This window comes from Oncorhynchus keta, chromosome 22 (assembly GCF_023373465.1).
Source record: "Oncorhynchus keta strain PuntledgeMale-10-30-2019 chromosome 22, Oket_V2, whole genome shotgun sequence".
NCBI lineage: Eukaryota > Metazoa > Chordata > Actinopteri > Salmoniformes > Salmonidae > Oncorhynchus > Oncorhynchus keta.
The window spans coordinates 40,744,105-40,771,062 of record NC_068442.1 but is presented as its reverse complement, the minus strand read 5'-3'; the positions used below and the strand labels follow the sequence as shown (position 1 = coordinate 40,771,062).

The 26,958-nt window shown below is 42.1% G+C and overlaps 1 protein-coding gene across 5 annotated transcripts; it reads right to left on the bottom strand.

Moving 5' to 3' along the window:
- Positions 1-397: 397 nt before the first annotated feature.
- Positions 398-26,191, bottom strand: LOC118401491 (multidrug and toxin extrusion protein 1-like). 5 transcript variants are annotated; one of them, XM_035799043.2, is made up of 17 exons: positions 25,860-26,189; positions 25,529-25,630; positions 25,210-25,278; positions 24,857-25,005; positions 11,769-11,811; positions 11,625-11,669; positions 9,837-9,934; positions 9,637-9,734; positions 7,945-8,058; positions 4,329-4,396; positions 3,687-3,795; positions 3,267-3,342; positions 3,035-3,104; positions 2,038-2,170; positions 1,849-1,943; positions 1,641-1,704; positions 398-1,518 (listed from the first exon to the last, which is right to left on the bottom strand). In XM_035799043.2, exons 1-17 carry the CDS (start codon positions 26,031-26,033, stop codon positions 1,304-1,306), a joined length of 1,722 nt encoding a protein of 573 aa, XP_035654936.1. In that variant the 5' UTR covers positions 26,034-26,189; the 3' UTR covers positions 398-1,303. The 5 variants fall into 5 exon arrangements, with proteins under 5 accessions (XP_035654936.1, XP_035654938.1, XP_052331207.1 ...); XM_035799045.2 differs by having other exon boundaries at positions 25,988-26,183; XM_052475247.1 differs by lacking the exon at positions 25,529-25,630 and having other exon boundaries at positions 11,625-11,680; positions 25,988-26,191.
- Positions 26,192-26,958: the final 767 nt, after the last annotated feature.

The window sequence follows — 26,958 nt, the reverse complement described above, 5'->3', positions numbered from 1 at the left end:
GTAGGCCTTTAAATACATCCACAGGTACACGGCAGGGTAGCCTAGTGGTTAGAGCGTTGGACTAGTAACTGGAAGATTGCAAGTTCAAATCCCCGAGCTGACAAGATACAAATCTGTCGTTCTGCCCCTGAACAGGCAGTTAACCCACCTGTTCCAAGGCCGTCATGAAAATAAGAATTTGTTAACTGACTTGCCTAGTTAAAGAAAAAGACAATTAGCCTATCAGAAGCTTCTAAAGCCGTGACATAAATTCGTGCATGTGCATGTACATTTCTGACCCACTGGAATTGTGATAGTGAAATAATTTGTAAACAATTGTTGGAAAAATTACTTGTGTTATGCCCAAAACAATTTGCCAAAACTATAGTTTGTTAACAAGACATTTGTGGAGTGGTTGAAAAAAAAAAAGAAGTTTGAATGACTCCGACCTAAGTGTACATAACCTTCCAACTTCAACTTTAAATACATAGTACACATTCCTATGCTATGCGTCAATGTTATAGAATGTGTCAATTATAACGAAGTCGTGTAACATGCAGCATAGCTTGCAAACAATATTTTGTAAGAATCACTTTAATATTTGAAACAATTGATAGTAATTCATGTGTATTTAGATCTGTTAAAGAATGCAAACAAATTAATCAAAATGACATTTTCTGATGTAATCAATCAGTTTACAGTACACTCAACAATTATGTTTTTGATGAGGCGCTTATATATATATATATATATTTTTTTTTGCAAATGTACATCGCTCAATATGCAAATATGTACTACAGCCCACAACTAAGTGGACAAACTGTATGGCCCGGGTCCATTTCTTCAAGGCAATCACATGACAACGGTGACTGACCACAGTGACCAGCGCTGATGTTTGGTCTTTTGCCAGGGACAAACAAACATTGCATTTTATGTTTTTATTTTATTTTCATGAATCAACTTCACAGCAGGGCCACAATCTGGTGAGAGAAATAAGAGTGGAGACAGACCCCACCGCTTGTCTGTGGACACAATGCATAACATAGCCGACTAACCAAGCTGTCGTAGCAGACCATTATTAAGCTGAACGATATCAATAACCTTTATAAACATTACGTGTGTGGAAATCTCCCTGAAACATGCAATAATGTTGGATTAGTTTCAGGTTTTATATTAAAAGGCACATTTCTGGCTGATTATTACTGCCAGGTTACTCACTCTGGATAAGAGCATCTGCTAAATGACTTAAATGTAAATGATAGCACACAAGAAATGTGGTTGAAATAATAAAGGCCAACTAGGTTTAAAGCTTGTGTGAGTATGTCTATGCAAGTTGTGCGTTTGTTGCATTAGGGAATAAAATGGGTAATGTGGGCTTGGGGGGCAGCGTAACAGTCAGCAGCTGGTTGGTGACGATTCCAATGGCGAGGATGAGCAGCATGATGACCACAGCCAAGCCACGCCGAAGAACCAGATGCCTGACAGACAGAACTACACCCACCGTACTCAGCTCATTGGTCAAAAGGGTCTGGTACGAGCCTATGAGGAGATAGGGGAATGGAAAGATTGGGTTAGAAGACAAGGAAATGCTGCTTCATTGTTTCTTTAAGGGCTGGTGTCCATGGTTGACTATGCACAAGTTAAAGTGTTCCTGTAAATACCCCGAGTCTTATCCAGACAGGGAGCGTTCTCTTTAAGGCTCTGCACTCCTGCCCTCACCAGTGCCTGACAAAAAAAATATTCAGTATGCATCACTGACAAACAATCCACATGTATTATTGTCAGAAGTATAACATTGGTTCAGTAAAGATGGTAAAACAATTTCAAAACAGGATGAAAAGAACAAAGGTTAGAAGAGGGTCTGCTTACTTCATAGGTGGTTTGTTTCCAGTTGAGTTTACATATGTAGACAATAAGGAAAATAGACTGCAGGATGCTACATAGGAAGAACCCGATCCTAAATCCTGAGAGAAATGGGCAATATGACCATGTGAGAAAAGGTTACACTGTACATCACAATGATGGGTTATTGCAGTCTCCAAATGTCTAATGCCTTACCTAATATGCACATTTTGAAGGGAAACATGAGAGACACTGCAATGGGCAGGCCTATAATGTAGTAACCAACCAGGTAGGACACAGCACCAACCATCTGTTTTCCTGCTACCCTTACAACGCCACCCATCAACACCTGTAGAAACACCCAGAAGGCTTTACTTCGCTTCCCAAGGAGGAAAAGGCCCTGTTATATGTGCATACACAGGGTAACTGCCAAAATAATAAAAACATTGGGCCACCACGAGCTGCCAAAAGAGCTTCAAAGCGCCTTAGCATAGCTTCTACAAGGGTCTGGAACGCCATTGGAGGGATACGACACCATTATTCCAGGAGAAATTCCATCATTTTAAGTTTTGTTGATGGTGGTGTAAAATGCTGTCACGGGCGCCGCTCCAGAATCTTCCATAAGTGTTCAATTGGGTTGAGATCTGGTGATTGAGACAGCCATGGCATATGGATTACATCATTTTCATGCTCATCAAACCATTCAGTGATCACTTGTGCCCTGTGGATAGGAGGGGGGAATGAACATTTTGTCCACTCCCATCAGGATAGAAATTATTCACCATAGGTCGAAGGTGATCACTCAGGATGGCTGTGTAATTATTGGCATTCACCTTGAGGGGTTGAGTGGACCTACTCAAGGGTTTCCTTTATTTTGGCAATTACCTTTAGATTTGTCTAACCATTAAAAAAAAAAAAATAGGGGGGTTGTGGAGTAACACATGGAGATGAAGGGGTTTCAAAGCTCAATGATCATGTGCACAAAATGATGAGTCCTCTGAATCACTGAGGTTATTAGACCAGTTATTTTCTAGGCTGTAGTTGATTGCATCAATATACTGTACACCTCAAGCCTATCCACCACGACATGCAATGGGAGGTGATAATCGTGGACTTACATCCTAATTGGAGTAATGATTCAGTCACCAACCAAGCAAGTCAATGAGTGTAAAGATGTACAATTGGCTTATAGCTGAAGCAGTGCTGCCCTCACCGCTATGGCATCGAATACATGGTGGAAGGCATACAACAGTAAAAGCGGAGCTGCCTTTTTAATAACATCCCTGAGAGAGAGAGAGAGAGAGAGAGGGGGACAGTTAGTGAATAAGAATACCCAGATCCCATTACACACATTTATCAATACACAGTAACATAGCCACAGCTGAAGACCTTGCAGGACTACGTCATCCGTCATTGGCCCAGCGGCAGCCCCCAGCTCTACTCACTGGTCCTGGGTGAAGATGTATCCTAGCACGTCTTTAGTCAACCCAAGGATAATGGCAATGACAAGGGAAACTGTGACTGGGACAGAGCACAAGTAGCAAACAGGCTTATTTAGAAAATAAAACGTTTATGGCTGGGATGTTTAGTTGAACTTTTACACCAGCTGGTTAGAATATAGCATCAAGGGCGAGACGAACACCAAATCTGACAAACTACCTAACAATTGCGATTCAGCTGACAATGAAGTTACAACAAGAAGAGTGTGTCCGAGTTAAAGAAGTTACTAATCAGGCAAAAGATTATCAAACTATCCTTGTTTTTTTTTTACTGAAAATGTGTGAGGTGGTTAATTGCCGTTGGCCTTAGTTATCGTTAGTTAGTAGAAGTTTGTGTGTAGCCAGGGAGCAGGGGTGGGCTCTTACATGCACAGATGAAGGAGACCTTGCCAGACAGTTTGGCCTGCTCTGTGTTCCCAGCACCCAGAGCATTCCCCATCCGCACATTGGCAGCAACAGCAAACCCTAGAGGAAACTTGAGAGAGAAAGAGATTTTTTTAAATGATTTAATTCATGCAACTCTCAACCAGTTGTAAATGTAAATAAGTTGACATGATAGCATGAAAGTGGCAATAAATGAGGCCTTTTTTCTACTTCCCCAGTCAGATTAAAATTGTGGATAGCATTTTTAATGTCTCAGCTTGCTATTTGAAAGAAGTTGCCAACTAGAGCTAGCGCAATGACTGGAAATTTATGGGTATCTGCTAGCATATACAGACTTCCATGTATTGGCTCGCAAAACTACCTCGAACTCACATCATACGCAGATATAAAAATGGTATCCACTAGTTCATCCAACTCTGGTGAGTAGAGAAAGGGCCTCATTGCCAGAATCCCGAAGTATCCGTTTAAAAAAGGTGCAGTCCGAGATCTTAAGCACTTACGAATTCGTAACATATCATACGAAATGGATGATGTCGAACACCATTTTTCAGGGACCCGTTTTGGTTAATGAGCACTACTTTCAAAACTACTGGCTGAAATTACGGAGCATCCCTTTAAGTTTACCATAAATGTGACGCTGGACACCTGGTAGAGGGCTGACATAGCTCCCAGCTCAGCTTCACCGATAAAACCTGGAGAAATCTGAATGTGAGGAATTGTCAACATAACTAGTATATTTTCAATATGCTAAAAGTTGAAAGTGAAATACAGGAAACGCTCACAAAAAACTTAAATGCATTTGAAGCACTAATATACTTTACCGGTTTATGCCGACAAGGGTTGACACCACTTTTATCTTTAAATAAACAGTCATCTTAAAAAGTGTGTTTCCAGACTATGAAATATGACCAATTACAATGTGTGTGAAATAAATAAAAAAAATTGAAGGAAAACTAAGTTATGGTGTGGGCGTATACCAGTCAATCGAAATATTAAATGAGTAGACCCCGATTTGCAAACTCATTCTCCTCAGCAGTTTGACATTCTAGGTTTCAAAAATGCTTGCTATTTCCTCAATCTGTTTGAGACAAGTTTTTGAAGTGTTCCCTTTTCAATTCATGCTTTGTCCACAAATACAATTAAAGGGAAAAGTCAGCAACATTTGGGTTAACAGAAAATTAACTTAAAAAGTATGATTCACTGGACAGTTATAATTTAATACTTTCTGAACATAACTAAATGTTGCTGTGACTGGTTCTGTGAAAATTCCTGTTTGTTTCTCTCCCTCCCTTTTAGGTGCGTTCATATAAAAACATACACACATAGTTCCCGTCGGAAAGTATTCAGACCCCTTGACGTTTTCCACATTTTGTACATTACAGCCTTATTATAAAATTGATTAAATAAAACAATTCTCAGCAATCTACACACAATACCGCATAATGACAAGGTGAAAACAAGTTTAGAAAATTTTGCAAATGTATTAAAAATAAAACAAAAATACATTTACATAAGTATTCAGACCCTTTGCTACGAGACTCAATTGAGCTCCTGCTTCCATTGATCATCCTTGAGATGTTTCTACAATTTGGTTGGAGTCCTGTGGTACATTCAATTGATTGGATATGATTTGGAAAGACGCACACACAGCTGTCTATATAAAAAAGGTCCCACAATTGACAGTGTATATCAGAGCAAAAACCAAGCCACGAGGTCGAAGGAATTGTCCGTAGAACTCCTAGACAGGATTGTGTCGAGGCAAATATCATGGGAAGGGTACCAAAAAAACATTCTGCAGTATTGAAGATCCCAAGAACAGTGGCATCCATCATTCTTCAATGGAAGAAGTTTGGAACCACCAAGACTCTTCCTAGAGCTGAGCAATCAGGGGAGAAAGGCCTTGGTCAGGCAGGTGACCAATAACCCGATGGCAATCTGACAGAGCTCCAGAGTTCCTCTGTGGAGATGGGTGAACCTTTCAGAAGGACAGCCATCTCTGTAGCCCTCCACCAATTAGGTCTTTATGGTGAGTGGCCAGACAGAAGCCCCTTAGTAAGAGACATCTGCTCTGATGAAACTCTTTGGCCTGAATGTCAAGCGTCCTGTCTGGAAGAAACTTGGCACCATCCCTACGGTGAAATATGGTGGCGGCAGAATCATGTTTTGGGGATGTTTTTCAGCAGCAGGGACTGAGAGACTAGTCAGGATCAAGGCAAAGATGAACAGAGCAAAGTACAGAGAGATCCTTGATGAAAACCTGCTCTAGAGCACTCAGGTCCGCAGACTGGGGCAAAGGTTCAACTTCCAACAGGACAATGATCCTAAGCACAGTCAAGACAACGCAGGAGTGGCTTCGGAACAAGTCTCTGAATGTCCTCGATTGGCCCAGCACAGAGCACAGACTTGAATCCGATCAAACATCTGTGGAGAGACCTGACAATAGCTGTGCAGCAACGCTCCCCATCCAACCCGACAGAGCTTGAGAGGATCTGCAGAGAAGAATGTGAGAAACAGGTGTGCCAAGCTTGTAGCTTCATACCCAAGAAGACAAGGCTGTAATCGCTGTCAAAGGTGCTTCAACAAAGTACTGATTAAAGGGTCTGAATACTTAAATATAATATTCAAGTTCATTTGATAAATTAACAAACATTTCTAAAAACCCGTTTTTGTTTTGTCATTATGGGGGATTGTGTGTAAATTGATGAGGGGAAAAAAAACAATTTAAATCGATTTTAGAATAAGGCTGTAACCTAACCAAATGAGGAAAAGGTCAAGTGGTCTGAATACTTTCCAAAGGCACTGTGTGTGTACACACACACACATACACATACACACGTTAAAGTGTTAAATAAATCAAAATATATTTTATATTTGAGATTCTTCAAATAGCCACCCTTTCCCTTGACAGATTTGCACACTCTTGGCATTCTCTCAACCAGCTTCACCTGGAATGCTTTTCCAACTGTCTTGAAGGAGTTCCTACATATGCTGCGCACTCGTTGACTGCTTTTCCTTCACTCTCCGGTCAGACTCATCCCAAACCATCTCAATTGGGTTGAGGTCAGGGGATTGTGGAGACCAGATCATTTGATGCAGCACTCCATCACTCTCCTTGGTCAAATAGCCCTTACACAGCCTGGAGGTGTGTTGGTCATTGTCCTGTTGAAAATCAAATGCTAGTCCCACTAAGCGCAAACCAGATGGGATGGTGTATTGCTGCAGAATGCTATGGTAGCCATGCTGGTTAAGTGTGCCTTGAAATCTAAATAAAGTCAGACAGTGTCACCAGCAAAGCACCCCCACAACATAACACCTTCTTCATGCTTTATGGTGGGAAATACACATGCAGAGATCCGTTCACCCACACTGCGTCTCAAAGACAGTGACTGGAACCAAAAATCACCAATTTGGAATCCAGAACAAAGGACACATTTCCACCAGAATGATGTCCATTGCTCTCAGTGTGCTTTAGTAATGGTTTCTTTGCAGCAATTCAACCATGAAAGCCCGATTCACACAGTTGATGAGATGTGTCTGTTACTTGAACTCTGAAGCATTTATTTAAGCTGCAATTTCTGAGGCTGATAACTATGAACTTATCCTTTGCAGCAGAGGTAACTCTGGGTCTCCCTTTCCTGTGGCGGTCCTCATGAGAACCAGTCATCATAGCGCTGGATGGTTTTTGCAAATGCACTTGAAGAAACTTTCAACATTCTAAATGTTCTGTATCGACCGACGTTCACGTCTTAAAGTAATGGACTGTCGTTTCTCTTTGCTTATTTGAGCTGTTCTTGCCGTAATATGTACTTGGTATTTTACCAAATAGGGCTATCTTCTATACACCAACCCTAGCTTGTCACAACACAACTAATTGGCTCAAATGCATTCAGAAGGAAAGTAATCCACAAATGAACTTAAGGCATACCTGTTAATTGAAATTAATTCCAGGGGACCACCTCATGAAGCTGGTTGAGATAATGCCAAGAGTGTGCAAAGCTGTCATCAAGGCAAAGAGTAGCTACTTTGAAGAACCTCGAATATAATTTATTTGTTTATCACTTTTTTGGTTACTACATGATTCAATGTTTTATTTCCTAGTTGATGTCTTCACTACTATTCTACAATGTAGAAAATAGTACAAAAAACCCAACCTGGAATGAATAGGTGTGCTGTGTATGCATATATTTTTTAAACAAAACATGGTAGTTCTGAAGGTAAATGCCCTAATTTCACCCCTGACCTGCCATGAATACTCCAATCTCATAGGTCCACCACTCCAGACACATCATGAGCATGCTGGGAACAGCCAGGTAGAGGAAAGGCCCCCACTCTTGCAGGCAGTCACGTGACCAGCCTGGGGGTCAAAGGGACAGGGTACGGTGACATTTAGTTGACAGTGTTAAACAGCTCCTGTAATCATGAAAATTCCAAGTGACCAAGAGAAGATACATTTGAATCATTTTTATTCACAAGTACACTTAGTGGGGCAAAAAAGTGTTTAGTCAGCCACCAATTGTGCAAGTCCTCCCACTTAAGTTAAAAATATATGAGGCCTGTAATTTTCATCATAGGTACACTTCAACTATGACAGACAAAATAAGAAAAGAAAAATCCAGAAAAATCACATTGTAGGATTTTTTATTAATTTAAATATGGTGGAATATACATATTTGGTCACCTACAAACAAGCAAGATGTCTGTCTCTCACAGACCTTTAACTTCTTTAAGAGGCTCCTCTGTCCTCCACTCATTACCTGTATTAATGGCACCTGTTTGAACTTGTTATCAGTATAAAAGACAACTGTCCACAGCCTCAGTCACACTCCAAACTTCACTATGGCCAAGACCAAAGAGCTGTCAAAGGACACCAGAAACAAAATTGTAGACCTGCACCAGGCTGGGAAGTCTGAATCTGCAATAGGTAAGCAGCTTGGTTTGAAGAAATCAACTGTGGGAGCAATTATTAGGAAATGGAAGACATATAAGACCACTGATAATCTCCCTCGTTCTGGGGCTCCACGCAAGATCTCACCCCGTGGGGTCAAAATGATCACAAGAACGGTGAGCAAAAATCCCAGAACCACACGGGGGGACCTAGTGAATGACCTGCAGAGAGCTGGGACCAAAGTAACAAAGCCTACCATCAGCAAGAGCATTGAAGATGAAACGTGGCTGGGTCTTTCAGCATGACAATGATCCCAAACACACCGCCCGGGCAACGAAGGAGTGGCTTCGTAAGAAGCATTTCAAGGTCCTGGAGTGGCCTAGCCAGTCTCCAGATCTCAACCCCATAGAAAATCTTTGGAGGGAGTTGAAAGTCCGTGTTGCCCAGCAACAGCCCCAAAACATCACTGCTCTAGAGGAGATCTGCATGGAGGAATGGGCCAAAATACCAGCAAGTGTGTGAAAACCTTGTGAAGACTTACAGAAAACGTTTTACCTCTCATTGCCAACAAAGGGTACATAACAAAGTATTGAGATAAACTTTTGCTATTGACCAAATACTTATTTTCTACCAGAATTTGCAAATAAATTCAATAAAAATCCTACAATGTGATTTTCTGGAGTTTTTTTTTCTTCATTTTGTCTGTCATAGTTGAAGTGTACCTATGATGAAAATTACAGGCCTCTCATCTTTTTAAGTGTGAGAACTTGCACAATTGGTGGCTGACTAAATACTTTTTTGCCCCACTGTGTGTGTGTGTGTGTATGTATGTATGTATGTATGTATGTATGTATGCATGCATGTATGCATCACTCACTTCAGCAATTAGCAATGTTTGACTACAGTTGGTAAGATGGTTCCCCATCTATATGACATGATCTAAAACTAACCACATCAATATCAACCTTGTCCCCTGGCTATTGTGCAAAGCAATATATTGACTTTCATCACATCAATACAAACTGAATTCAGAGGTCAGGGACTCACCGTCCCAGGTGGCTTTGTGCAGCCCTCTCCATAGGATGTACACATAGATGACTATAGCCAAGGTGTACTGGGAGATGGTGTTAGCAGCTGCAGAGCCCCTGTGATGGAGAGGATGAAAGTTGAGGGGTGACCGCCATCTCTCATGTTTTTTTTGTTGATATGGCTGTATGACAACGTTGTTTTTTATAAATGTAACTCACGCCACGCCCAAATTGAGTTGATAGAGGAAGGTGTAGTTAGTGATCGCATTTAGAAGGTTCCCCACCACTCCAGTTATCACCTGGGGCCATATGATACCCTGTCGGAAAAATACAGTCTCAACGGCAGGACAACATTGTTCTTACAATGTCACAGTGGGCGTTGGAACAGAGGGGTATTCTACAAAGTATAATCAATCAGCCAGAACTTATAAAACAGTTCATTTTCTGGATCATTAAGTAAGCCAAACAGATAAGTGGTTTTGGTTGTTGAGTCAGTTGAGGCACGTTTCCATTGACCCAGGTTTATTCCACAAAAGAAATGGAACAAAAAAAATCTTTGCGACATGTGTAATGGAAATGTCAGATATAGAATAAACGTTCTTTTTTGCAACAACTGGAAACAGTGTTATTCAAATGAATGATGATTGCTGAATAGTTCTGAAGGAATGCGGGGGAACATGATGTCACCACATTTAATTCTAAATGCCTACCGCTTGCTAAATACATTTTTTTCCCATAAAGATTGTCCTGACTTTCAAGAATGCCTGAATTGCTTTGCCTTGCTGGCAAGTTTCACCATACAATTATTTCAGATCTACGGGAATTTCACCATAGCAGACTGGCGATACGTTGGCACATAGGATATGGCAAATTTTTGTTAATTATTGCATTCTATCCATGCTGGCTTTCGCAGGATACCTGAGACATGAAACAGATAGGTTGGAACGCGCAATTTGCCCAAATGGATAATGGAAACACTAACTACTACAAGATGTTTTATTTTTTTGTGTGCGTGTGTGCGACATTACGTCCAGCTGTTTTTAAATCAACACAAGCTAGTGCAAAACAAACAAATCCTAGCAGGCAATTGTCGCATCTATTTTCTATGCAAACCTTCTAAATGTCGACAAAATAAATTAAATAAGCACTGGACAATGTTAACAGATAGAGACCATGCCCATTTCAAGCTTATCTTACTGGGGTGGCAGCGTAGCCTAGTGGTTAGAGCGTTGGACTAGTAACCGGAAGGTTGCGAGTTCAAACCCCCACTGTTCCCAGGGCATCATTGAAAATAAGAATGTGTTCTTAACTGACTTGCCTGGTTAAATAAAAGGTAAAATTAAAAATCAAAAAAGTTATTACAGAATATTCAGGCAACATTTGTTAAGGCCAACTCCTTAAAATATGGATCACTAGTCACTTTAAACAATGCCACCCTAAATAATGCTTACATATCTTACATTACTCATATCACATGTATTTCATACCATCTACTGCACCTTGCCTATGCCGTATACTTATGTACATATTCTCATTCACCCCTTTAGATGTGTGTATTAGGTAGTTGTTGGGGATTGTTATTCGCTACACTTGCATTAACATCTGCTAACCATGTATGTGACCAATCAAATTTGATTTGGTTCTGCTTTGTAGTATACCCCTCAGATCTCATAAGCTCAGAGGGTGGGCACACGGTGTTCCCATTTAATTTCCCCCTCAAAAGGATGTAAAATAACCATAACATTTAAAATAGACATCATGTAATCCAAAACAAGTAAGGAATACTTCCGCTCGCGAGTGCATCAAGTACAACGCATTTTGGTGCCATTTATTTTAACTTCATAGAAAAATTGCTGTCAATTGTTGTGAGTAATACACACAAGCATATATACTAGACAATGAGGATGGAATGGGAAAACGGTGGCCTAACCTCACCCACTGATTGGTCTGTTGGGTCCCAGTCGCAACCACAATGACAAACAAGTTCTATTGAAACGCATACAGCACCTGGTTTTGAAGGTATCTTCCTTGTAGCTGATACATGAAACATGCCTGTGGAGACACTGCAGCCATGAGATGCAGATCTTAAATCAGTAGGATGAGCCAACACTTTGTAGAATTCTGTAAGAACTACGGGCTTTGTTAACTCACTGGCAGAGCAGGCATGAAGATCCTCACATAGAGTTGAGTAAGCCTGAAGGACACACACAAAATAAATACCATCTAATGAACATGCAGGAGCAAACCGTCATCTCAGTGTTTTCCCTATATTCATTTAGCAGCAGTGTCGCCACTCCAAAAAATATACGCATATGAATAGAATGTTTGGGATTGCAAAACATGTTCAGTGTAAACTTAAACCAGATAAAATGCTGTATGTTGATAACATAAAATGGCGCTACATACAGTATTTACAATTTAAGTTGGAAATTTACTTCCACTTAGATTGGAGTCATTAACTTTTTTCAACAACTCCACAAATTTCTTGTCAACAAACTAAGTACTTTGTGCATGACACATGTAATTTTTCCAACAATTGTTTACAGACAGATTATGTCACTTAAATCACAATTCCAGTGGGTCAGAAGTTTACATGCACAAAGTTGTCTAAGCTGTTTAAGCTTGGAAAATTCCACAAAATGATGTCATGGCTCTCGAAGCTTCTGATTGACTCATGATGTCAATTAGCCTATTGGATGTGTACCTGTGGATGTATTTCAAGGCCTACCTTCAAACGCAGTGCCTCTTTGCTTGACATCATGGGAAAATCAAAAGAAAATCATCCCAAAGACCTCCCAAAAAAATTTTTGTAGACCTCCACAAGTCTGGTTTATCCTTGGGAGCAATTTCCAAACACCTGAAGGTACCAGGTTCATCTGTACAAACAATAGTACGCAAGTATAAACACCATGGGACCACGCAGCAGCCATACCACTGAGGAAGGAGACGCATTCTGTCTCCTAGAGATGAACGTACTGTGGTGTGAAAAGTGCAAATCAATCCCAGAACAGCAAAGGACCTTGTGAAGATGCTGGAGGAAATGGGTACAAAAGTATCTATATCCATAGTAAAGCGAGTCCTATATCGACATAACCTGAAAGGCCACTCAGCAAGGAAGAAGCCAATGCTCCAAAACCACCATAAAAAATAAAAAAACAGACTACGGTTTGTCCACTGGTCTGATGAAACAGAAATAGAATTGTTTGGCCATAGTAACGTTGATGAAAATGAAAAATTGTGGGCAGAACTGAAAAGGCGTGTGCGAGCAAAGAGGCCTACAAACCTGACTCCGTTACACCAGCTCTGTCAGGAGCAATTGGCCAACATTCACCCAACTTATTGTGGAAAGCTTGTGAAAGGCTACCCATAACATTTGACCCAAGTTAAACAATTTAAAGGGAATGCCATCAAATACTAATTGAGCGCATGTAAACTTCTGACCCACTGGGAATGTGATGAAAGAAATAAGCTGAAATCATTTTCTCTGCTATTATTCTGACATTTCACATTCTGAAAATAAAGTGGTGATCCTAACTGACCTAAGAATGGGATTTTTAATTTTTTTACTAGGATTAAATGTTAGGAATTGTGAAAAACGGAGTTTAAATGTTTTTGGCTAAGGTGTATGTAAACTTTCGACTTCAACTGTATAAGATCATATTTGACAAATAACAACCAAAATGAAAACTAGACAGAATAAAAAAAAAAATCCATAAATGGCATGGGACCCCCACTGATTTTGTAATAACATTTTAGTCACTCAGAGCATAAAAAAATATGGTATAAGCCATGGCAAAATGTCTAGAATTGTAAGAAATTAGCTTTAAAACTGAAATTGTTTTATCTCAGACCCTTGACAAAATGTGTAGGGTTGCAGGAAATCAGGAAAATATTGGCGCATGAGAGGATCAAAATGACAGTAGGTCGACTTCCGACCGACTGAGCTACAAAATCACCTTGCATCCTAATATAAGGACTCATTACTGGTATATCAGTCAGTCACAATTCACCTATGATACATTGCTGTTAAAACTAGAGGTCGACTGATTATGATTTTTCAACGCCGATACCGATTATTGGAGGACCAAAAAAGATGCTACCGATTTAAAAATCGGCCAACTTTTATTTTTTTATTTGTAATAATGACAATTACAACAATACTGAATGAACACTTATTTTAATACAGCAATAAAAATCCATTTAGCCTCAAATAAATAATGAAACACGTTCAACTTGGTTTAAATAATGCAATAACAAAGTGTTGGAGAAGTAAAAGTGCAATATGTGCCATGTAAAAAAGCTAACGTTGTAGTTCCTTGCTCAGAACATATGAAAGTTGGTGGTTCCTTTTAACATGAGATTTCAATATGCCAAGGTAACAGGTTTTAGTTATTATAGGAATTATAGGACTATTTCTCTCTATACCATTTGTATTTCATTAACCTTTGACTATTGGATGTTCTTATAGGCACTATAGTATTGCCAGTGTAACGGTATAGCTTCCGTCCCTCTCCTCGCCCCTACCTGGGCTCGAACCAGGAACACGTCGACAGCCACACTCGAAGCAGCGTTACCCATCGCTCCACAAAAGCCGGGTTACCCATCGCTCCACAAAAGCCGCAGCCCTTGCAGAGCAAGGGGAATAACTACTCCAAGTCTCAGAGCGAGTGACGTTTGAAACACTATTAGCGCACACCGAGCTAACTAGCTAGTCATTTCACATCGGTTACACCAGCCATCAGGCTGATAGGCTTGAAGTCATAAACAGCACTGTGCTTGCGAAGAGCTGCTGGCAAAAGGCACAAAAGTGCTGTTTGAATGAATGCTTATGAGCCTGCTGCTGCCTGCCATCGCTCAGTCAGACTGCTCTATCAAATCAGACTTAATTATAACTCACAGAAATACGAGCCTTTGGTCATTAATATGGTCGAATCCGGAAACTATCATTTAGAAAACAGAAAATTTATTATTTCAGTGAAATACAGAACCGTTCTGTATTTTATCTAACGGGTGGCATCCCTAAGTCTAAATATTATTGTTACATTGTACAACCTTCAATGCTATGTCATAATTACGTACAATTCTGGCAAATTAGTTCACAATGAGCCAGGCTGCCCAAACTGTTGCATATTCCCTGACTCAAATGACACAATTTCACCTGTTTATTATTGCCTGCTAACCTGGATTTCTTTTAGCTAAATATGCAGGTTTAAAAATATATACTTCTGTGTATTGAGTTTAATAAAGGCATTGGTGTTAATGGTTAGGTACAGTCGTCCAACGACGCGCTATTGTTAAAAATCATCCCCCAGCGTTGCATCGATTATATGCAACACAGGACACGCTAGATAAACTAGTAGTATCATCAACCATGTGTAGTTAGAACTAGTGATTATGATTGATTGATTGTTTTTTTATAAGATAAGTTTAATGCTAGCTAGCAACTTACCTTCTACCGCATTCGCGTAACAAGCAGGCTCCTCGTGGAGTGCAATGAGAGGCAGGGGGTTAGAGCGTTGGATCCCCCGAGCTGATAAGGTGAAAATCTGTCGTTCTGCCCCTGAACAAGGCAGTTAAACCCACCGTTCCTAGGCCGTCATTGAAAATAAGAATGTGTTCTTAACTGACTTGCCTAGTTAAATAAAAAAGGTATTAAAAAATTCAAATCGGCACCCAAAAATACAGATTTCCAATTGTTATGAAAACTTGAAATTGGCCCTAATTAAAATCAAAAACTCTAACACAGTCTTTGTCTCTGCAACCACAACATTAAACATGGAGAAACCGGACACATGCTCGCCAAAGAACTTGACAGTAAACTAGTAAATGCAATTAAGTTAACCAAAAGTTCTTTATCATGAGTGTTATGCCGTTTGTGAGCTCTCCAAACAAACTTTCCACTTGGAGAATGGTATGAATGTATATTATATACATTGAGCATCTTCTGCGAATTGAACAAAATACATTGGCAACTTTTTTTTTGTGGGGCGGGTCCCTTGACTTCCATGAATATACGCCACTGCTCGGGCATTATCAATTCAATGTCAGTCAATGTCAGAATGAAAACCTCACACCCCATGATCGGGCAGGCCCCTGTAGGAACAGCAGGAAAGATTTCATCCAACATGGTGTCCTCACCAGTGCCCAAGTAGTAAACTTAACCCACCCTAATAAATAAAGTTACAGGTGGAGTAGTATCACATTATTAACTTACCCTATCACAAAGGTTAGAAGCGTTTTACCCCCTGCTTTTTATGGGAACCCAAAGGAGTCATACCCAACTGTGCCGACACAGCATATTTTGTGCTTCACGGACACCATCAACATACAGCTGGCTGGTTATACCCTGACCGGCAGGATAGAACAGCGGCATCTGGTAAGAAAAGGGGAGGCGGACTATGTATTTTTGTAAATAATAGCTGGTGCACGATATCTAAGGAAGTATCAAGCTATTGCTCGCCTGAGGTAGAGCATCTCATGATTAGCTGAAGACCACACAATCTACCTAGAGAGTGTTCATGTGTATTTATCATAGCTGTATACATACCACCACAGTCAGAGGCTGGCACCAAGACAGCATTGAATGAGCTGTATTCCACCATAAGCAAACAAGAAAACACTCAACCAGTAGCCAGGGACTTTAATGCAGGGAAACTTAAATCTGTTTTGCCAAATTTCTATCAGCATGTCAAATGTGCAACCAGAGGGAAAACTCTGGACCAACTTTACTCCACACACAGAGACACATACAAAGCTCTCCATTTGGCAAATCTGACCATAATTCTATCCACCGGATTCCTGCTTACAAACAAAAATTAAAGCAGGAAGCACCAGTGACCTATATATTCCAGATAAATAAAGAAGTGGTCAGATGAAGCAGATGCTAAGCTACAGGACTGTTTTGCTAGCACATACTGGAATATGTTCTGGGATTCCTCCAATGGCATTGAGGAGTACACCACATCAGTCATTGGCTTCATCAATAACGTTGTCCCCACAGTGACCGTACGTACATACCCCAACCAGAAGCCATAGATGACAGGCAACATTCGCACTGAGCTAAAGGCTAGAGCTGCCGCTTCTAAGGAGGGGAACTCTAATAACCCGGAAGCTTATAAGAAATCCTACTATGCCCTCTGATGAACCATTAAAAAGGCAAAGCATCAATACAGGACTAAGTTTGAATTGTACTACACCAGCTCTGACGCTCGTCGGATGTGAATCCAAGATGGCGTAGCAGTCAGACGTCTTGTCGTGTCCCTTGTATATATAGTTTTTTTTTGCATATTTTTCTTCGCATATCTTTTAAAACATTTTGCTAAACCTCAACTTCTAAATACTCTCCTGCAACCCGCCTCACCCAATGTAGCTATTTTTTCTAAAGTATTTATATTTACTTCGGATCCGGAATCCCTCAACTGAAGCTAGCCAGCTAACTACCAGCCATCACTACCAGCTATCAGTCAGCAAACCATTGCTAGCGGTCTTCAGCTAACCGGTCATCAGCTAACCTTTAGCTCGGAAAGCTCTCGCCAGTTCGAACAACGCGACTCTAACCAGAGCATAACGGACCTATTATTTTTTTTATCCCCGGATTCCCACTGCAAACGGAACATCTTCAGCTGGATCTTCACAACTAGCTAACTAGCTAACCGCAACCCCGGATGATTACTCCTGGCTAGCGTTTCCACCCACTTAGCTTGAAGCTAGCCCGGCCAGAGCTCCTGTGCTACCACCGAAGCATACTCCTGGGCTACAATATCCGGACCCACGACCGGTCTATCGATGTCACCGCATGAAGAGGCATAAACAGACTCACCCCATCGCGACGCCCCCCAAAGGCTAACTTTCTAGCCCTTGCTATCTCCTTGCTTGCTAATTCGGCCTGCTAACTGCTAGCTTGTTTAGCCCCGGTCCGCTAACTGCTACCTTGTTTAGCCCCGGCATACTAACTGTTAGCTTGTTAGCACAGGCCTGCTAACAGTCTGAATCACCGCGTCCCAAACACTCACTGGACCCATATTTACTTTCTATCTCTTTCGATTTTTAATTTGTTTATACCTTCCGGTAACCTGCCTCACCCAATGTGAATTACCGTATTACCTATTACTTTTCATTTTTAGAACACACTCAAGAACCTCCAGAAGCTAACCAGCTACAAGCTATTTAGTCATTGTTAGTTTTTTTAACCCGGATAACACTCGCCAGTCCAGCTTTCCTGCCCCATCCACCGCTGCCCCCTGGACACTGATCACTTGGCTACATAGCTGATGCATGCTGGACTGTCCATTAATCACGGTACTCCATTCTGCTTGTTCATGTCTTATCTGTCGGCCCCAGCCGCACTCAGGCTCTGTGTGTAGTTAATCCGACCCTCCCTGCCTAGTCAACACCATTTTACCTGCTGTTGTTGTGCTAGCTGATTAGCTGTTGTTGTCTCACCTACTGTTTTAGCTACTGTTTTAGCTAGCTCTCCCAATTCAACACCTGTGATTACTGTATGCCTCGCTGTATGTCTCAAATGTCAATATGCCTTGTATACTGTTGTTCAGGTTAGTTATCATTGTTTCAGTTTACAATGGAGCCCCTAGTTCCACTCTCCATACCCCTGATACCTCCTTTGTCCCACCTCCCACACATGAGGTGACCTCACCCATTACAACCAGCATGTCCAGTGACAACCTCTCATCATCACCCAGTGCCTGGGCTTACCTCCGCTGTACCCGCACCCCGGTCTGCGCATTATGCCCTGAATATATTCTACCATGCCCAGAAATCTGCTCCTTTTATTCTCTGTCACCAACGCTCTAGGCGACCAGTTTTGATAGCCTTTAGCCACACCCTCATTCTACTCCTCCTCTGTTCCGCGGGTGATGTGGAGGTAAACCCAGGCACCCTCATTTGTTGACTTCTGTGATCGAAAAAGCCTTGGTTTCATGCATGTCAACATCAGAAGCCTCCTCCCTAAGTTTGTTTTACTCACTGCTTCAGCACACTCTGCTAACCCTGATGTCCTTGCAGTGTCTGAATCCTGGCTCAGGAAGGCCACCAAAAATTCTGAGATTTCCATACCCAACTATAACATCTTCCGTCAAGATAGAACTGCCAAAGGGGGAGGAGTTGCAGTCTACTGCAGAGATAGCCTGCAAAGAAATGTCATACTTTCCAGGTCCATACACAAACAGTTCGAACTACTAATTTTGAAAATTACTCTCTCCAGAAATAAGTCTCTCACTGTTGCCGCTTGCTAACGACCCCCCTCAGCTCCCAGCTGTGCCCTGGACACCATTTGTGAATTGATCGCCCCCCCATCTAGCTTCAGAGTTTGTTCTGTTAGGTGACCTAAACTGGAATATGCTTAACACCCCGGCAGTCCTACAATCTAAGCTAGATGCCCTCAATCTCACACAAATCATCAAGGAACCCAACAGGTACAACCCTAAATCTGTAAACAAGGGCACCCTCATAGACGTCATCCTGACCAACTGGCCTTCCAAATACACCTCCGCTGTCTTCAACCAGGATCTCAGCGATCACTGCCTCATTGCCTGTATCCGCTACGGATCCGCAGTCAAACGACCACCCCTCATCACTGTCAAACGCTCCCTAAAACACTTCTGTGAGCAGGCCTTTCTAATCGACCTGGCCCGGGTATCCTGGAAGGACATTGACCTCATCCCGTCAGTTGAGGATGCCTGGTCATTCTTTAAGAGTAACCTCACCATTTTAGATGAGCATGATCCGTTCAAAAAATGCAGAACTAAGAACAGATATAGCCCTTGGTTCACTCCAGACCTGACTTCCCTCGACCAGCACAAAAACATCCTGTGGCGGACTGCAATAGCATCGAATAGTCCCTGCGATATGCAACTGTTCAGGGAAGTCAGGAACCAATACACGCAGTCAGTCAGGAAAGCTAAGGCCAGCTTCTTCAGGCAGAAGTTTGCATCCTGTAGCTCCAACTCCAAAAAGTTCTGGGACACTGAAGTCCATGGAGAACAAGAGCACCTCCTCCCAGCTGCCCACTGCACTGAGGCTAGGTAACACGGTCACCACCGATAAACCCATGATTATCGAAAACTTCAACAAGCATTTCTCAACGGCTAGCCATGCCTTCCGCCTGGCTACTCCAACCTCGGCCAACAGCTCCGCCCCCCGCAGCTACTCCCCCAAGCATCTCCAGGTTCTCCTTTACCCAAATCCAGATAGCAGATGTTCTGAAAGATCTGCAACACCTGGACCCGTACAAATCAGTTGTGTTTGACAATCTGGACCCTCCATTTCTGAAACTATCCGCCGCCATTGTCGCAACCCCTATTACCAGCCTGTTCAACCTCTTTCCTTGGGGATCTGAGATCCCCAAGGATTGGAAAGCTGCCGCAGTCATCCCCCTCTTCAAAGGGGGAGACACCCTGGACCCAAACTGTTACAGACCTATATCCATCCTGCCCTGCCTATCTAAGGTCTTCGAAAGCCAAGTCAACAAACAGGTCACTGACCATCTCGAATCCCACCGTACCTTCTCCGCTGTGCAATCTGGTTTCCGAGCCGGTCACGGGTGCACCTCAGCCACGCTCAAGGTACTAAACGATATCATAACCGCCATCGATAAAAGACAGTACTGTGCAGCCGTCTTCATCGACCTTGCCAAGGCTTTCGACTCTGTCAATCACCATCTTCTTATCGGCAGAATCAGTAGCCTCAGTTTTTCAGATGACTGCCTTGCCTGGTTCACCAATTACTTTGCAGACAGAGTTCAGTGTGTCAGAGGAGGGCATGCTGTCCGGTCCTCTGGCAGTCTCTATGGGGGTGCCACAGGGTTCAATTCTTGGGCCGACTAATTTCTCTGTATATATCAATGATGTTGCTCCTGCTGCGGGCGATTCCCTGATCCACCTCTACGCAGACGACACCATTCTATATACTTCCGGCCCGTCCTTCGACACTGTGCTATCTAACCTCCAAACGAGCTTCAATGCCATACAACACTCCTTCCGTGGCCTCCAACTGCTCTTAAACACTAGTAAAACCAAATGCATGCTTTTCAACCGTTCGCTGCCTGCACCCGCACGCCTGACCAGCATCACCACCCTGAATGGTTCCGACCTTGAATATGTGGACATCCATAAGTACCTAGGTGTCTGGCTAGATTGTAAACTCTCCTTCCAGACCCATATCAAACATCTCCAATCGAAAATCAAATCAAGAGTCGGCTTTCTATTCCGCAACAAAGCCTCCTTCACTCACGCCGCCAAACTTACCCTAGTAAAACTGACTATCCTACGGATCCTCGACTTCGGCGATGTCATCTACAAAATTGCTTCCAACACTCTACTCAGCAAACTGGATGCAGTTTATCACAGTGCCATTCGTTTTGTCACTAAAGCACCTTATACCACCCACCACTGCGACTTGTATGCTCTAGTCGGCTGGCCCTCACTACATATTCGTCGCCAGACCCACTGGCTCCAGGTCATCCACAAGTCCATGCTAGGTAAAGCTCCGCCTTATCTCAGTTCACTGGTCACGATGGCAACACCCATCCGTAGAACGCGCTCCAGCAGGTGTATCTCACTGATCATCCCTAAAGCCAACACCTCATTTGGCCGCCTTAAGTTCCAGTTCTCTGCACACCAATAAATATCTCTACCTGTACATGACCATCTGATCATTTATCACTCCAGTGTCAATCTGCAAAATTGTAATTATTCACCTACCTCCTCATGCCTTTTGCACACAATGTATATAGACTCCCCTTTTTTTATACTGTGTTATTGACTTGTTAATTGTTTACTCCATGTGTAACTCTGTGTTGTCTGTTCACACTGCTATGCTTTATCTTGGCCAGGTCGCAGTTGCAAATGAGAACATGTTCTCAACTAGCCTACCTGGTTAAATAAAGGTGAAAAAAAAAAAAATGTAAAATGTGGCAGGGCTTGCAAACCATTACAGACTACAAATGGAAGCACAGCCGAGAGCTGCCCAGTGACACGAGCCTACCAGGCGAGCTAAACTATTTCATTGCTCGCCTTCGAAGCAAATAACACTGAAACATGCATGAGAGCACCAGCTGTTCCGGAACCCTAGACCCACTCCAATTTGCATACCGCCCCAACAGATCCACAGATAATGCAATCTCTATTGCGCTTCACACTGCCCTTTCCCACCTGGACAAAAGGAACACCTATGTGAGAATGCTATTAATTGTCTCCAGCTCAGCATTCAATACCATAGTGTCTCAAAGCTCATCAATAAGCTAAGGACCCTGGGACTAAACACCTCCCTCTGCAACTGGATCCTGGACTTCCTGACGAGTGTGACAGGTTAAAGGACATATTCATAGCCTGTTATACATTGAAAAGTATTAGTAAGTTCATAGCATGTGAGGATCTTAAAACATCTAAGGTTAAAAAGATGCATTCAGTATTAGTTGATAGAGATTGATAACATTCATATAATTGTGTTAAAGTTCAAATCTGTCAAAGGGTACAAATTGTGAGAGTAATGTGTAAACGTTATATTGATTACTTTATTTTGTGGTGCCTAAAAGTGTTAATCTGTGATCTACGAAATGCTCTTAATCTATGAGCCGGAGATCGATTGCTCTGGTCTCCACGCATATTCCTGGGGAAATTCGCGGTCTTTTCTCATTGAACTAAATGTTGACTTGAGAATACAACACCGTATCACTCTCGTGATTATTTCTCCCCTGTTCTCAGGTACTTTATTGATGATAAAAATAGTAATTTAAATGTTATAACTAGCGAACATGTCAAAAGTGTTTAAGGTGTGTTTTAGTAACGTCTTGAGGAAGTTAAAGTTTGAAGAGAGTAATATTAGCTGCTCGGTTGAAGTGAAGGATAGCGTCGTACTGAGAGTAGCTGCCATTTTATGTCGATTGTGAATGAACATGCGTGTTGTTAATAAGATATTTTGCTGTGTTATTTGTATAATGGGTTTTCTGTTATGTAATGTGTTACTTTTGTGAAATGATTGAACTAAATGTTGACTTGAGAATACAACACCGTATCACTCTCGTGATTATTTCTCCCCTGTTTTCAGGGGCGTAACACGAGCCGCCCCCAGGTATTAAGGGTAGGTAACAACACATCCGCTACGCTGATCCTCAACAAAGGGGCCCCTCAGGGGTGCGTGCTCAGTCCCCTCCTGTACTCTCCGTTCACTCATGACTGCACGGCCAGACAGGCCTCCAACACCATCATTAAGTTTGCAGATGACAACAGCGGTAGGCCTGATCACCGAAAACGACGAGCCAGCGAGGTCAGAGACCTGGCCGTGTGGTGCCAGGACAACAACCTCTCCCTCAACGTGATCAAGAAAAAGGAGAGGATTGTGGACTACAGGAATAAAAAGAGGATTGAGCACACCCCCATTCTCATCAACGAGGCTGCAGTGGAGCAGGTTGAGAGCTTCAAGTTCCTTGGTGTCCACATCACCAACAAACGATCATGGTCCAAACACACCAAGACAGTCGTGAAGAGAATGACAAAACCTATTCCCCCCCAGGAGACTGAAAATATTTGGCATGGGTCCTCAGATCCTCAAAAGGTTCTACAGCTGCACCATCAAGAGCATCCTGACAAGTTGCACCACTGCCTGGTATGGCAACTGCTCGGCCTCAGACAACAACGCACAACAGAGGGTAGTGCGTACGGCCCAGTAAATCACTGGGGCCAAGCTTCCTGCCACCCAGGACCCATACCAGACGGTGTCAGAGGAAGGCCCTAAAAATTGTCAAAGACTCCAGCCACCCTAGTCAGACTTCTCTATGCTACCGCACGACAAGCAGTAGTGGAGCGCAAAGTCTAGGTCCAAGAGGCTTCAAAACAGCTTCTACCCCCAAGCCATAAGACTCCTTAACACCTAATCAAAATTACTACCCAGACTATATGCATGCCCCCCTCTTCTCCACCGCTGCTACTCTGTTGTCATCTATACATAGTCACTTTAATACCTCTACCTACATGTACATATTACCTCAACTAACCGGTGCCACCTCACATTGACTCTGTACCAGTGCCCCCCTGTATAGTCTCACTATTGTTATTTTACTGGTGCTCTTTTAATTACTTGTTATTTTTATCACTTACTCTTATCTGTATTTTTTAAAAATTGCATTGATGGTTAGGGGCTCGTAAGTAAGCATTTCACGTTGTCTTCGGTACATGTAACTAAGAAAATTTGATTTGACAGTGCAGATAGAATATTGTTTTGCGACAACCAGTCACTCAATCATTTGCTTATTTTTTGCTCTGGTTATATAGGGAGATGCATCTAAAACTGAGGGGGCTCAAGTTTGAGCTTAGGGGACTGAGCCCTCTTTAGCCCTCTCGTGGAGTTGGTACGTGTTGTCTAGACCTGTCATCAATCATTCAATTATAAAGAACAAGGCATTAATGGAGGTCAGGTCTGACGGCTTCAGAACGCCCTATATTAAAATGTGATCTCAGGTTCTCCTAATCAATTTTTTTTTTTTAAATGAGCATTCTAAATTCAGCCAGAACCTCATCCTTCTACTAAATGTTTTAATTATAATATCCAGTTTCGTTCCTACTAGAAACTTGACCAAGATATGACTGTGACAGTGAGCACGACCTGGAGACCTCTGGGCTCAGCCAGTACCAAATTCTTCTAATTAAAACTGTTTCTCCCATTTCACACCTACTTGAAACATAAACCAGGTATGGGATGTGACATAGTATTTGTTTAATTTTTTAAATTTCACCTTTATTTAACCAGGTAGGCAAGTTGAGAACAAGTTCTCATTTACAATTGCGACCTGGCCGAGATAAAGCAAAGCAGTTCGACAGATACAACGACAGAGTTACACATGGAGTAAAACAAACAGTCAATAATACAGTATAAACAAGTCTATATACACACGATGTGAGCAAATGAGGTGAGATGAGGTAAAGGCAAAAAAAAGGCCATGATGGCAAAGTAAATACAATATAGCAAATAAAACACTGGAATGGTAGATTTGCAGTGGAAGAATGTGCAAAGTAGAAATATAAATAATGGGGTGCAAAGGAGCAAAATAAATTAATTAAATACAGTTGGAAAAGAGGTAGTTGTTTGGGCTAAATTATAGGTGGGCTATGTACAGGTGCAGTCATCTGTGAGCTGCTCTGACAGTTGGTGCTTAAAGCTAGTGAGGGAGATAAGTGTTTCCAGTTTCAGAAATGTTTGTAGTAGTAGTATGTGATAGTGGGGCTGACCTGGAGACCTCCGGGTTCTGATGGAAGGCCAGTAGGATGGGCTCTGTGTTGATGAGGAGAGCCCAGCAGGGGAAGCAGGACAGGAGCAGGATCAGAATCCCTCTCTGCACGATCACACCCACATACTTCAGATTGTTGCTTCCGAAAATCTACAGTCACACAGCAGAGATGGATTGACAGGATGAAGGTGCTGCTGATCTCAAGGATCATCCCTAATGATATGTTATCATTTTAGGTACAAAGTTAACATATTTGGGGTTAATTCCATTTGAATTGCAGTCAATTCGGGAAGCTCCTTTGAAATTCCAATATTCTTAACACCCCCAAATTCATCAGTCAGTCAGTCACCTTACCTGAGAAATCAGTGTGTCGAAGGCTGATGCCAGCCCGGTGCCGATGGATATGCCTGTAATATTGACCACCTGTTGACATAGGGGCGAGATTCTGTCATGAGTTAAGATTACATGCACGCTGGTCAGAAGGCACAGAATTGTTTTATTCATGAGCTCCTAGCTGTTCACCACACAAGGGACTTTGAGTGATTGCAGGTAAATGGTGATGTTTCTTGTGACTTGTATGAATTGCTTTTTCAGGAAGACAGTGATCTCAAAGCAAGCCATGGCTATTGGCTACACACTGTTCAGTTCAAAGTAGTCAAAGAGCTGCGTTTACCGAAGTGGCCAGAGTCACAGCTGCCAGCTCCGTTTTGCCTAAGTGTCCACAGAACACCGTGCTAACAAAACTGATTAGCATGAGCATCAGCATGGAGATGAACTGAGGAAAAAGAGTTGTAGTATCACTTTATTTATACGCTCCCTGGTTTTTAAATCAAGTCCCAATCACGTTCAACAACAGATACATAATCCGTGTTGTCATTATCAAAAGGAAACGTTGTAAAAGTACTATGGTACTCAATATCATATAATACCAATAAAAAAACTGTAGCCTAGAAAAAGTATACGAAGTGCATTTTAACACGTTTTTCTAGAAGTATTAAGCTTACCACTGGTAAAGCCAGTTTTAGAATTTCAACCATCTCTTCTATTTCGATTGACATCCATCTCCTTGCTCGACTGAAAGAGCCACCTTCTGCAGGCAATTTAGATATGGAGCCATAAATGAGTGGATTACCGTTCGAGGCAGGGTCCACTGGGATACATGTTGTAATTTCTTCCATACCGCACTGACCACAGCCTATGAAGTGAACACGTTTAGATAATTTAGCTGAGTTCAAATTATTGTTGCCGTTGGTACCAACAAAAACAGGGGTGCAATCATTTGTCCAAACATTTGCGTTTTGCAACGGAAACAAGTTCCATTTAAATGCATCTAGGTCCCTCCCATTTTCCTTCCTAGAATACACCCCTATTTTCCCCCAGTTTCATCTGTTCGCTAATGCGTGTGTGTGACATTTTACTGGAGCTATAAACGGTCGGAACATGGTTTGTTCAAAAACAAGACATAATTGTGTCTTTGTAGCCCTATGACGAAGGCCGTGCTGCCGAAACGCGCCGGAGTTTTGAAATCGTTGTTCCATTGAACATGCCATTAAAATAAAGGTATTTTAATTATATGAAGATTGCCTTGTTCCTGCTTGTTTTTTTTTAATGCTCGAACTCGAAAGAGTAGCAGCGTCGACCAGAAAGGGACATTGGTCTGTTCACACATCCGTAAACCGACCAAACGCGCCAGAATCCTTAGTTGCTGGCTGAAGCTTGATGAGGGGACTCTCAGAAGAGGTCGATTACCTGTTGGGCCAAGACTGTCAAGACTGAGTGAGCGATCTGCTGAGTGTGTGTTATGTCAAGACAATTTGCTACAAAAACACTTGTATGCTAAATGAATGAGGATATACTTATGTAGGGCGTTATAACTATGCGTTGAAACTCTTACAATAAAGCCCTACAGGACTCCTGCAAGTCACCGCAATTCCTTCACAATGGCAAAATTCTGCAGGAATCCTGTAATTACTTTTTCTAGGGGGGTGTTACATTATCTGTTGAATGTTACATTATCACTCAAAGTAAAGATTGAGTGACAGACAGTTCGAAAACAATGGTTTGCTGTCATGATCCTCCTCATCAATCTGGTAAGGAGCATGG